The sequence below is a fragment of the Crinia signifera genome, chromosome 3, assembly GCF_055691185.1.
Source record: "Crinia signifera chromosome 3, ASM5569118v1, whole genome shotgun sequence".
Classification (NCBI taxonomy): Eukaryota; Metazoa; Chordata; class Amphibia; order Anura; family Myobatrachidae; genus Crinia; species Crinia signifera.
The window spans coordinates 279992389-280004437 of record NC_139219.1 but is presented as its reverse complement, the minus strand read 5'-3'; the positions used below and the strand labels follow the sequence as shown (position 1 = coordinate 280004437).

General features: G+C 40.7%; 1 protein-coding gene across 2 annotated transcripts in view; it reads left to right on the top strand.

Annotated features, from left to right (window-relative positions):
• Positions 1 to 12049, top strand: part of WDR33 (WD repeat domain 33) — a 91034-nt gene that overhangs the window by 58830 nt on the left and 20155 nt on the right. For both annotated transcript variants that reach the window (XM_083178239.1, XM_083178238.1), the window contains exons 8-15: positions 3652 to 3778; positions 6787 to 6941; positions 7067 to 7145; positions 7221 to 7331; positions 7423 to 7517; positions 8109 to 8195; positions 8694 to 8833; positions 9916 to 10068. In XM_083178239.1, the coding sequence (XP_083034365.1) occupies positions 3652 to 3778; positions 6787 to 6941; positions 7067 to 7145; positions 7221 to 7331; positions 7423 to 7517; positions 8109 to 8195; positions 8694 to 8833; positions 9916 to 10068 (947 nt within the window). The remainder of the gene's footprint in view (positions 1 to 3651; positions 3779 to 6786; positions 6942 to 7066; positions 7146 to 7220; positions 7332 to 7422; positions 7518 to 8108; positions 8196 to 8693; positions 8834 to 9915; positions 10069 to 12049) is intronic.

Sequence of the window (12049 nt, the reverse complement as noted above, 5' to 3'; positions counted from 1 at the left end):
TCATTCTGAGAGGCACCAAAGACCCCTTAGATTAGCTATCCATTCTCAAGACTTTATTCAATGGTCTCTCCATAACATCAAGGGTGTTTCCTTCAAACTACTAGAGTTAATTCCTTATTTAGGCAAACGTATACTCAAAATAGAGTTCCCACAATTATTGTCATTGTACAGCCCTTTGAACCACTATGGAGACCTATCTTGAACTGGAGTCTATTTCCTCTGTCTTGAAAAGGAGTAGATGAGGCTTGTTAATAATTGACAGGATACATACAGGCTTAAACACAAGGTGAGAAGTACCTCAGAATCAGAGTCCCATAGACCTTTTTTGGTTTGTACACAAATAGCCATGCTTCCAGGAATTTTAAAAAGTAGGATATTCCACCTTTTCTTGTCCTACCAAATTAAACATTGTGGTCTTGGTTTACTGACCTGATTAACATGATTGAGGTTCTTCTGTGTTGTACACCCCCCAGCACCCCTGCCAGAGAAAGCAGGTAGTCTCTCTGGCTATACATACAGTCATGTAAGGCAGGCATGTCCAAACTGCGGCCCTCCAGCTGTTGTGAAACTACACATCCCAGCATGCCTTGCAATCATTTTAGCATCCCTAATAGCAAACTGTGGCAAGGCATGATGGGATTTGTAGTTTCAAAACATCTGGAGGGCCATAGTTTGGCCACACCTGATGTAAGGCATGTTTGGCCATGCCTGATGCCTGCCAAATAAAGCCTTCCTTCAATCACACAATGGTGCTTTTGGGATTTAAATGTATCCTTAATTCTTTCACAATCTGCCTTTCCTTTCAACTCTAGCAGTTGCTGAATCTGTAGCCCGTGTTTGTGCTGTGAGCTATTACTTGAGGCTTTCCTTTCTTATTTCTCACAACATTACTGTCCTCAAAGTTCCATTTTTACATACAAAGTTGAAAATGGGTGTTCCAGCTTGGCTGCATAATGTCCACCTGGATGAAAGACTCTCCACAGTCTTTAGATGTGGTCAGATCCGCTTGGTCTTCAATGCACACTACTGCCAAATTCTATCAGTTTGACAGCATTGCATGCAGTGGTATTGCAATTTTTAGTGATGGATGTTATACCAGGCACTGGAGTGTTCACTCCCTTAAGAACAGTTTAGAGCAGGCATGGCCAAACTGGGGCCCTCCCAGCTGTTGTGAAACTACACATCCCAGCAGGCCTTGCCATAGTTTTAGCATTCCCTAATAACAAAATTGGGTACTTGTGTATTATCACGGCTCCCATCTCATCCCATCTCATTGCATACCATAAGGCTTAAGATGGTATGCAATGAGATGAGATGTGCTGCGATGGGACCCGATCTTATACAATTTAAAATTGTATACCATTGTATATGGCATACAATGACATGAGATGAGATTTTAAATTGTATAAGCACACTAATGGGTGCTTTCACGGTCAATTGGCCCCCCTATAAGATTTTTAATTGTATAAGCACCCTAATGGGTGCTTACAATGTTAAATGCTCCCCCACGCCACCCCCACTATCAACGCCAACCCGAAGCGTGGCGAGCGCAGCGGTACGCGTCCTCCGACCTTTTCATACCCCCACTATCCATGTCGGCGTGGAGTTGATTTTATATAGTGTGGCGAGCGGACGCGTAATACATGTAAAGTATTACGCGTCCCCTCACGGGGCTCGCTGCGCTCGCCACGCTTCGGACTCGGTGGCTCGCTGCGCTCGCCACACTATATAAAATCAACTCCACGCCGACATGGATAGTGGGGGTATGAAAAGGTCGGAGGACGCGTACCGCCGCCGCTCGCCACGCTTCGGGTTGGCGTTGATAGTGGGGGTGGCATGGGGGTGCATTTAACAATTAAAAATCTTATAGGGGGGCCAATTGACCTTGAAAGCACCCATTAGTGTGCTTATACAATTTAAAATCTCATCTCATCGTATGCCATTGTATGCCATATATAATGGTATACAATTTTAAATTGTATAAGATCCCATAAGATGGAAATCGTGGGAGCCGTGATAATACACAAGTACCCAAAATTGTGGCAAGGCATGATGGGACTTGTAGTTAATTTTTTTTAACTGAATATTTTTATTAAGAATATTGTACATTACAAATTATGCAGAGTGGATTCAGCACAAGGACAATAATGCACAGTTAACATCTCTGCATTCAGGACTTGTAAATTCAAAACAGCTGGAGGGCCATGCCATGCCATGCCTGGCTTAGTGTCGATCTTCCCCATTAGAGTAAACCATATTTATTCACTTACCAATAAATCATTATCTCTAATTCCATGGATGACTGTATACGCCATCTTTTATGCTCCATTATAGCAGCATTCTCTAGTTAGGGTCTACTGTTTTGGTTGTGGAGTAGGTTCTGCCTTCACCTACCTCTGTATCCGTCCTATGGGCTTTCTTAGTGAAAAAACTGCCTTCTGTGACGCAAAGCCATGTATTGAAGGGGAGAAGTCTGCATTGAGTTGTATATTAACGTGCACAGGCTCCTTGTGTGAGATATACTATATTCAGTCTCCAGTGCCCATCATGGAAACAGAAAAAAAAAAAAAAGATTTAAAGGAAAACATGGTAGTGCACTTCAGATAACAGACCGTTCTTAGCCTTAGTATTTACTGGTTAACAAAACAAGCAGCAGTCAATTGAGGGAATACTCTGCCCGCATAAAGAACAACATTAAACAAGAGTCTGCGCATAAATTGTATACCACCTCTTTATTTTTCAATACATTTCAAATTAATAATACTTTAATAAAATTTAAAATGAATATTGTGATAGATTACATAGAAAAAGAAACCTTCATACATGTAACAAAAATATATAAATTAATTCGATTTGTTAGTATGAAACCATTGCATGCAGTTGGTATTATGAATAGTGGATCCTATTATAGCCAAAATTAGCAGTCTCCAATTTATTTGTAGATTAGTATTGTTAATATCTCGGAATTGGGGCCTATAGTTACCATCCACTGTATTGACAGATTAAAATGAGTTATTTGTAAGTCTCTCGGGTATCCGTGCGTCTTTCCATTTTAATTTGATCCTCCATGTATGAAAGACTCCCGGCGGGTTAGCACTCCAAGCACTTATCTGGAATCCGATTGTGGGTCAAAATGTATGAACGGATGACGCGAGCAGAGAGCATGAGGAAGCTGCTGGCAGTGCACAAGCGGGACTTGGGACTTATTGATACTCTGCCGGCATCATCTGCTCATACATTTTGCCCCACAATCGGTCTTCAGATAAGTGCTTGGAGTGCTAACCAGATGGAATTAATGCTACATCACAAATATTAATGTTCTAAATGCTAAATTGATTGTACGTGTTATTATTGAACATGATAAAAATCTGAAACCTTCTGCTCTAATAAACCCTTTTAGCAACTACTTTTTATTTTATTTTATTATTTTTTTTGGAAAATGTGGAATTTGATCAGATACAACCAATGGTGTGACTTCTTCCCAGTGATTTTTGCAGTATGAGACTAGTCCATCTGTTTTGTAATAAATGATGGTCATTTGTTACAGTGTTTGGTGAACTAATCATTTTAGCTTGACCACACCGTATTACTTTAATTACTGGAAACTTGTCAGTATTCAGCTGTTACAATAAAAAACTGTTTCACCTTCAGGACACGGTGCTGATGTGAAGTGTGTTGACTGGCATCCAACCAAAGGCCTTCTAGTCTCTGGAAGTAAGGACAGCCAACAACCAATCAAATTTTGGGATCCCAAGAATGGGCAGAGTCTTGCAACACTGTAAGTCAACATTATGCCCAGAGCCAGTGAATAAATCTACATTAAATATATTGTATCCATCTAGTTAAAATGAATTGTAGTTATAATAAAGACTGCTAATTGCCATCCGGGTTAAAATAAATGCAATCTTTGTAAATCCATTTGATAATGTTTTTTTTTAAGACTCCTATACGTCCAGTTAATCACAAGGGAAATGGTTACACATTAAAGAAAGTGGGATATCCAATTTGGCACGATAACACATTGGATGCAAAACATTTCTTTTTTGCAATTTTTCTTGATATGGTACAGATTATTTTTCTTTTCAAGCTATCTAGAACGCCCATAACAAAAATAAAATTTCTTACGAAAACGTGCAGGTTAACTGAAACCTGTGTGTGTTTCGCTGCCACAACAAGGGGGCTACTTTCAGGGATTTTGTATCGCCTGCCTGAGGTAGGATAAGCAAAATCCCAGGTAAGCCCTCCAGCTTGTTGGGGCTAATTGTATAGCCCCTGGCGAGGCAATAACCTGTGGTAATTGGTATACCCCAAAATAGGAAATGGGACAGATTCTACACAAGATACAACCTTATGGCTCCAGTTTACCCATAGTTGGTTGTTGCAACTATAGGGATAAGCTATTAATTTGTATATTAACCAACTTTTTAATTACTCCTGATTGTATACAAGGTACTGGTTTCCTAGCACGGCGCCCGTCTGGTTGATCGCATGCCTTAAGTTTAAGGATGGACCCAATTTTATGTCAATCACCAGTGTATTTGCCAGTGAAAGACAAAATCGCATTGATCGGGTCCATCACGGCCCATTCAACGCGATCAACACGATTTTCCCATAGAGAATAATGTTAAATTATTCTTAAAGTTATAATCGGGTTGATCAACCCGATTTTACACAGAGAACAATGGGAAATGGGCCATTTATGGCCAAATTCTCATTGTATATGGTTATAAAGTATGGTTAATGCCCCCCCATTGTTAACGCCACCCCACTTTTGACGCCAACCCGAAGTGTGGCGAGCGGGGCGGCGGTACGCTTCCTCCGACCTTTTCATATCCCCTCTATCCACGTCGGCGTGGAGTTGACTTCATATAGTGTGGCGAGCGCAGCTCGCCACCGAGCCCGAAGCGTGGCGAGCGCACGCGTATACCTGTGAAGTTATGGGCGTCCCCTCATGGGGCTCGCTGCGCTCGCCACGCTTCGGGCTCGGTGGCTCGCTGCGCTCGCCACACTATATAACATCAACTCCACGCCGACGTGGATAGTGGGGGTATGAAAAGTACAGAGGACGCGTACCGCCACCCCTCGCTACGCTCGCCACGCTTTGGGTTGGCGTCAATAGTGGGGTGGCGTTAACAATGGAGGGCCATTTCACCCAAATGGGGGGGGGGGGGGGGGTTGCTACTAAAATGGGGGAGTTTTGGGGCTTTTTACATTGAAATCAATGTAAAATCAGGTCTCAGGGAACATTTTACATTGATTCCAATGTAAAAATCGTGTCGTCGCATGCGATTTGGTTGGCATGCGATCGACGGCGCCGTGCTAGGAAACAAGTACCGTATACAATTATTCTAAAGAGTTAAGAAGATATGTCAAATTTGAATATCCTAATTAAAAAAAAAAAAAAATTGTCTAGATTTAAGAATGACTTGTTATATTGTATTATAAAATTATATATGAAAGTGTATAGGACCTCCTATGTATGTATAGCAACTTGGAAAATGGTCTATAGCAACTCTGATCAAATGGCCTAAATTACCCCTAGGGTGAAAACCTAGGAAAAAACTTATTACAGTATATTCCAAAGTTTACCATTGCAAATAGAAAACACACACATACAATAAATAGAATGGTATGCTTGCCTCTATTAAGATCGGTAAATAGCCAATCTAGCAGATGTATATGATTATGGTCCAGATCAACATGCAGTTAAAAGCTAAATGCACAGTGGAACTGATATAGACCAGTACAGTTTTTTTCTTTTTAATATAAACTTGTTTCTTACTCCCCCACCCTCCTTTTATTTCCCAAAGAATATAGTAAGAAAATAAGTTTTTTTTTCATCTCTACCATAAATTGATACTTCTGTATAATTCTGTATAATATAATTCTGCGCCCCTAGCAAAGAGTCCTCTTTTCTTCCAAAATAAGTTTTATACAAAATATACAGAAGCTTCATCAACCAGCTAATGGCAAAGTGACTTGTGTATTGCTCTTACGCTGGGTACACAGATATTCGTAAGGATTTTGCAGATTTGTGATATGCTGGTACAGCATAATCTGATTAGTGTCTAATGTGTACACTTGATGTCACTGACTATGTGCACTCCCGCGCATCATCAACAACACTCCTCTGTCGGGCCTGTATGCGGGACTCCACAGGACGTTGCTAACTAATGCTGGCCACACATCAGACCAACTTTCTTCCAACCATCCAACTAGTTGGTTGGATGGAATAAAAACCTGGTACTGGATGGGAGAAAATGTAATTTGTAATTAAGTCATTTGTTTCCCAAATAGGAAAATGGAAAAACAACTATCACTCAGACAATGTCCTGTAGTTGGACCTATTTTATTTAAACCATTTCACTGAAAGTTTTTGTCCATTCTCCTGAGTTTGTGAGCAAATTGCTTATTGGCATTTGCCCCCATACAGTACCAGATCTTCAGTCCAACCAGCCAACTAGTTGGATGGTTGGAGGAAAGTTGGCCTGATGTGTGGCCAGCATTAGGCCATGCTGTTTAATGCCCCTCTCCCCAGCTCATTGCAGCCAGCAGCGGCAAGTGTGTCCTCCATTGGGCAAGATGCCACTGGGTACACATAGTCTGTGTACCCAGATTGATACAACTACTTGTCAAAAAGATATTCACCATTTATATAAACCACCGCCTGAGTATATAATATTAGTATATACCCCGTATTAACCTTTTTTTTTTTCTTTAATATATTAAACGCGAGGATGTGTGTGTTTATTTTTAATTTTTTTTGTCCCCTAATACCCAAATTAGACATGCTCATAAAAATACTGTGATGGAGGTGAAGTGGAACTTAAATGGAAACTGGCTACTTACTGCTTCCCGTGATCATCTCTGCAAGCTTTTCGACATCCGCAACCTTCGAGAAGAGTTGCAAGTGTTTAGAGGCCACAAAAAAGAGGCCACAGGTCAGAAGATTGATTTTGTTTAATGTGTGTGTCTGAGAGACAGAACATGTGTCTTGGTTAAGAAACTAATGTTCTTTCCGGGATATTTGTAGAAAGGTCACCTTAGTTTTGCTCTCTTATTTCAGCTGTTGGTTGGCATCCAGTTCATGAAGGCCTTTTTGCCAGTGGAGGGTCTGATGGCTCTCTCTTGTTCTGGAACGTTGGGTATGTATTTATGTTGTATGTTTTATAGTAGTAGAGTTCCACAATGTGCAGTACTAGAATGTCTGTTTTCCCCAGGGTGGAAAAGGAGGTTGGTGGTATGGACATAGCTCATGAAGGAATGATCTGGAGTCTTGCCTGGCACCCACTTGGGCATATTCTGTGCTCTGGATCCAACGATCACACCAGGTATTATAAATAGAGAATTTTTTTTTTTTCAATGACCGCTAGAATTCTCGGTAATTGTATATTAATCTTAACATTTGCAATTCCCATCCAGCAAATTCTGGACCAGAAACCGTCCCGGTGACAAAATGCGAGACCGTTATAACCTGAACCTTCTTCCTGGAATGTCAGAGGATGGTGTTGAATATGGTAACTCTTTTACTGCACAGATTGTGGTTCAGTCTCTTAAAGCTGTACTTGTATATAAAAAAAATGTAACATGTGATTAAAGATGTAACCTCATAGATTACAGAATTATAGGTGATATTTAGGGGTGTATTCGATGTGGCCCGGCAAGGTTTTTTTTATGTTCGTTTAACCCTCTCGCCGGCCATTCACCCTATTCTGTGTTCCAGGGAAATTCTCACAGTGTGAGGACAGCCAGGATTCCCCCAAAAAGGGAGGTTTGCAGCTAATGCAGTGAGCCTGCTACATACAGTATAGACAATAGCCTCGCTGTTTTGATGGCTGAACTCGCCTTTCTTTTTTACACATGGTGAGGTGGAAACGGCGAGTGCAGGGGGTCAGTTGAATACTGAGGGTGGGCTATGACAGCGAACAAAAGGCACTGCTCCCTGTCATAGATCACCTGATCGGCATTGATTTTACCCCTTAGAGTTAGATTACTATTTGTATTACAGTTGTTATTTATAGTGTTGTATGGGACCAATTTAAATTATTACTTTCTTTACAGTTTTGTTCTCTTATGTATAATATGATATTGAACTTGTTCCTCTTCAGATGATATTGAGCCAAACAATCTAGCCATTATTCCTGGGATGGGTATTCCAGAGCAACTGAAAATGGCAATGGAACAAGAACAAATGGGTAAGATAATGTTTTGGTTAGGTATTATTTGTTAAAATGTTATCTCATAGCTCCATCATATTCTATTGCACTTTAAAATTGGGAACGCAGCAGGAATAAAAGCAGACTGGGGTAAAACAGACCAAAAGGCATGAGCGCTGATCACAAGTTTACAATCTAGCGGCAAGTTGGCATTTTGATACTGATACGGTGAAACATATTACAAATTGCTCCTATCAGATTGTTCTATGTGAGGCTTATGATCCAGTCTCCTAGCAATGTTTGCCTGGGTTCAGGTTGAGTGTGGACTGTATAAGAGGACAACATAGCTTATGGATGTTGTGCGGTTGGTTCTGAAATTTGATAAGCTTGTCTGTAGAAGTGAGTTTTCATGGAACTTTTGAATTCTATTACGAATTTATTTTGTGGGAGAGGGCAGAGTTGGATGCAGTCTGAAAAAAAGTTCTGTAATTTTTTTTTTTTTTCTAATGTTTGGTACTTTCCTATTTGTGATCTCAGGTAAAGAAGAGGCAAGTGCAGTGGAGATGACAATCCCTGGTTTGGACTGGGGGATGGATGAAGTGATGCAGAAAGACCAGAAAAAAGTGCCTCAGAAGAAAGTTCCCTATGCCAAACCCATCCCAGCTCAATTTCAGCAAGTTAGTTACAAATTTCAAACTTTAACAGTCCACCCTCAGCCAATGCTACTAGTTTGGGTTTTATTCACATGAAAAATGTATTCCTATCAAAACAACTATAAAAATGGAATTATGACTTCAGTTGCACTTAGTTATAGATTCAGCACATGGATTTCGGTGGCTGTTTTCTAGTAATGAGCCAGTGTTCTGTATTTGCAGAGTGGAAAACTGAGTCTTTCCCTGCATGATTTAACTTGCGCTAGTGCTTAACCCGTTTCAGTGCCAACACATCTGTGAGAGATGAGCAAAATATCTGCTAAAAATGCCAGCATCTCTCACATTTGTTATATAAATTTAAATAAGAAATTTTGTGTAAAAAAATTATATATTTCCTATATAACATTACAGGTCATTATGATTAAAAAGGTTTGCTTGGCAATTTTCACACCTATTTTGATCAATTCACTTGTCACTCAAAGGGTTAAGGTTTCAGTTACTACTTTTCTATTGATCAAACCTTGTAGAGCGAAAACATTAGCCAATTGGATTCTGTCATTTTACATGTGTTTGAATGAAAACTGACATGAGCTGGTTGGTACATTATCCCCCTTTAAGGATTGACAATAAATAGTATAGCTGAATTAGCATGGTACTTATTTCCACAAGAAACGCCATGTTCTGGAGCGACAGACCCTCCTGCCCTGCTGCTAAAATGTGAGGTATAAAGAACCTTATATGGACATGGGAGTGTGCTGGTCTCTGTCAGTCTAATGTTGGATGTTGGAAATACATTATATATTGGATTTGTGTGATTGCAGCACCCAAGTTTACTGACTATGAGAATGTGTTCGTTTTTTCTTCTAGTTTTTTTTTAATTTTATTATACCTTTGTCATTGGTCTTTGTTCTCTAAAGAAGCAAATGTTCTTTTGTGCAAAAATACTTGTTTACTTTAACCTGTAAAAAAATGTTTATTTCCTGAAAAATTAGTTTTACTAACGTTTATATAGTGCCAGCATATTCTGTGGAATTTTACAATTGGGAACAAATGTTTGATGAACATTCGTAAAACTTGCAGTGACCAATATATCGTTCTAATTCCAGGCATGGCTGCAGAATAAAGTTCCCCTTATGCCACCTTCTGAGCCTGTTCCTGAACGAAAGGAAGAAGTCAAACCTGATGAAAAGAAGAAGAACCAGGCGGAGATAGAGCAGGAAATGGCAGCTCTACAGTATACTAACCCTCAGCTGCTAGAGGTGTGTGCTGAATTCAGGGATAACTGCAATGTGATCTTTGCAGTAGGAGTTATAATGGGTACATACTAAACACTCCACGGGTCAGTGAGCGACAGTGCTATGTTTGGTTGCATGCTGCATTCAAAATGCATGCCGTGATTCCCTGGGTCATCCAACTGGGCATGTCGCACGCCTGATGTGACTGCTCAGGGAATGACCTGCCGGTAAGTGCAATGACGAGTGCATACTGAGCAATTTGTTCCAAGCTACTTTGGAACAATATATTGTCCTATTAATTTCTTATTCCCGAACTTTCTTGAATCATGACGCCCTAGAGAATCGCATTATTTTCACGACACCCCTGGGAGAAAATATTTTTATTGGAAATTTAAAAAAAAAAGTTTGAAATGAAGTAAATTTGGCCTGCCTGTCATCCTTATGTGGTGGTGCACAGTTGTGCCGCTGATTGTACACATGTTTTATGAATGACTGGGTGCCCAGTACAAACTTTGGAAACCACAGCCCCTATTCAAGCAACTGTGCATATGTCTATAAGTAAGAGTGAACAGATCCAAATGTAGTTACCTGGCTTGTGATGGGGCATTTTCTTGTGAAATTCTGTAAAAAAAAAAAAAAATCCAGAACTTGATTAAGAACATGACCTAGGGGATTAGAATGATCAAGGACCTATTGTGGGAAATGGAGGAGGTGTAGCCCATGCATTTGTGTGCATTTATGTGTGTGTGTGTATGTACACCCTCTATGCCAGGTCTGACCAACCTGTGACTTTAAGGCTGTTGTGAAACTATATATCCCAACATGCCCTGCCACAGTTTTGCTATTAAGGAATGCAAAACTGTGACAGTATGCAGTCATAGAACCACAGGTTGGCCAGCTCTGCCCTATACAATATGAATGTTTTATGGCTGACATGTTGGTAATAATATTGTCATGATGATGGGATTATTTTTATGTGGGGGCCACCTACCCCATTAGATAATATGTCCTCGCACAACTCCTGCCTCTCTAAACCAGACTTCTAAATAGATTGACATGAAAATGGTTTAGTTCAACACGTTTTTGTAAATTTTATGATTTTTGTACATTTTATCCTTTTCAATATATTTCATAGTTCATTCATTACTTTCTACTTTTAGCTACTCATAAATATTGTCCTAACAAGAAAAAGAGAACAAGTGACCAGCGCTATACAGATATTCAATGAAGTGTATCTTTCCTGGAGTGAATTTCTGTTTTCTGCAGAGATAAATCTTCCTGATGTCACTTGGAAATGAACTTACAATAGCGTTCAGCTCACGCGTGCCCGTAAAAGTTTCTTTGTAACACCTTCATACAAACAGGAAAGTCGACATGCACTGATAAAACGACATGGAGTTGACTTACATGAGGATTCAGTCTCGCGTACACCTCAAGGTATCTTTGCCTTAATTAGATCACCGCGGACACCCAGGAACAGGTAACAACGTAGGTTTATTCACAGATTCACAGGTTGAGGGATCCACAGCATACACAGACACAGAACAGAAAAAGAGATCCCAACGGAGGCGATACAGATGGATGGAACGTCGGCGGCGGCTTCCTCCGTGCAGTACGGTTAGCTGCAGACAAACCGGGTCGGAGGTCCAGAGGTAGTGGGTAACGCCGTGCTGATGAATTCCACTGTTGCTGCCGGATGGGATGAACGAAGTGGATCTCTGATCAAGCCGTCCACTTCGTTCATCCCATCCGGCAGCAACAGTGGAATTCATCAGCACGGCGTTACCCACTACCTCTGGACCTCCGACCCGGTTTGTCTGCAGCTAACCGTACTGCACGGAGGAAGCCGCCGCCGACGTTCCATCCATCTGTATCGCCTCCGTTGGGATCTCTTTTTCTGTTCTGTGTCTGTGTATGCTGTGGATCCCTCAACCTGTGAATCTGTGAATAAACCTACGTTGTTACCTGTTCCTGGGTGTCCGCGGTGATCTAATTAAGGCAAAGA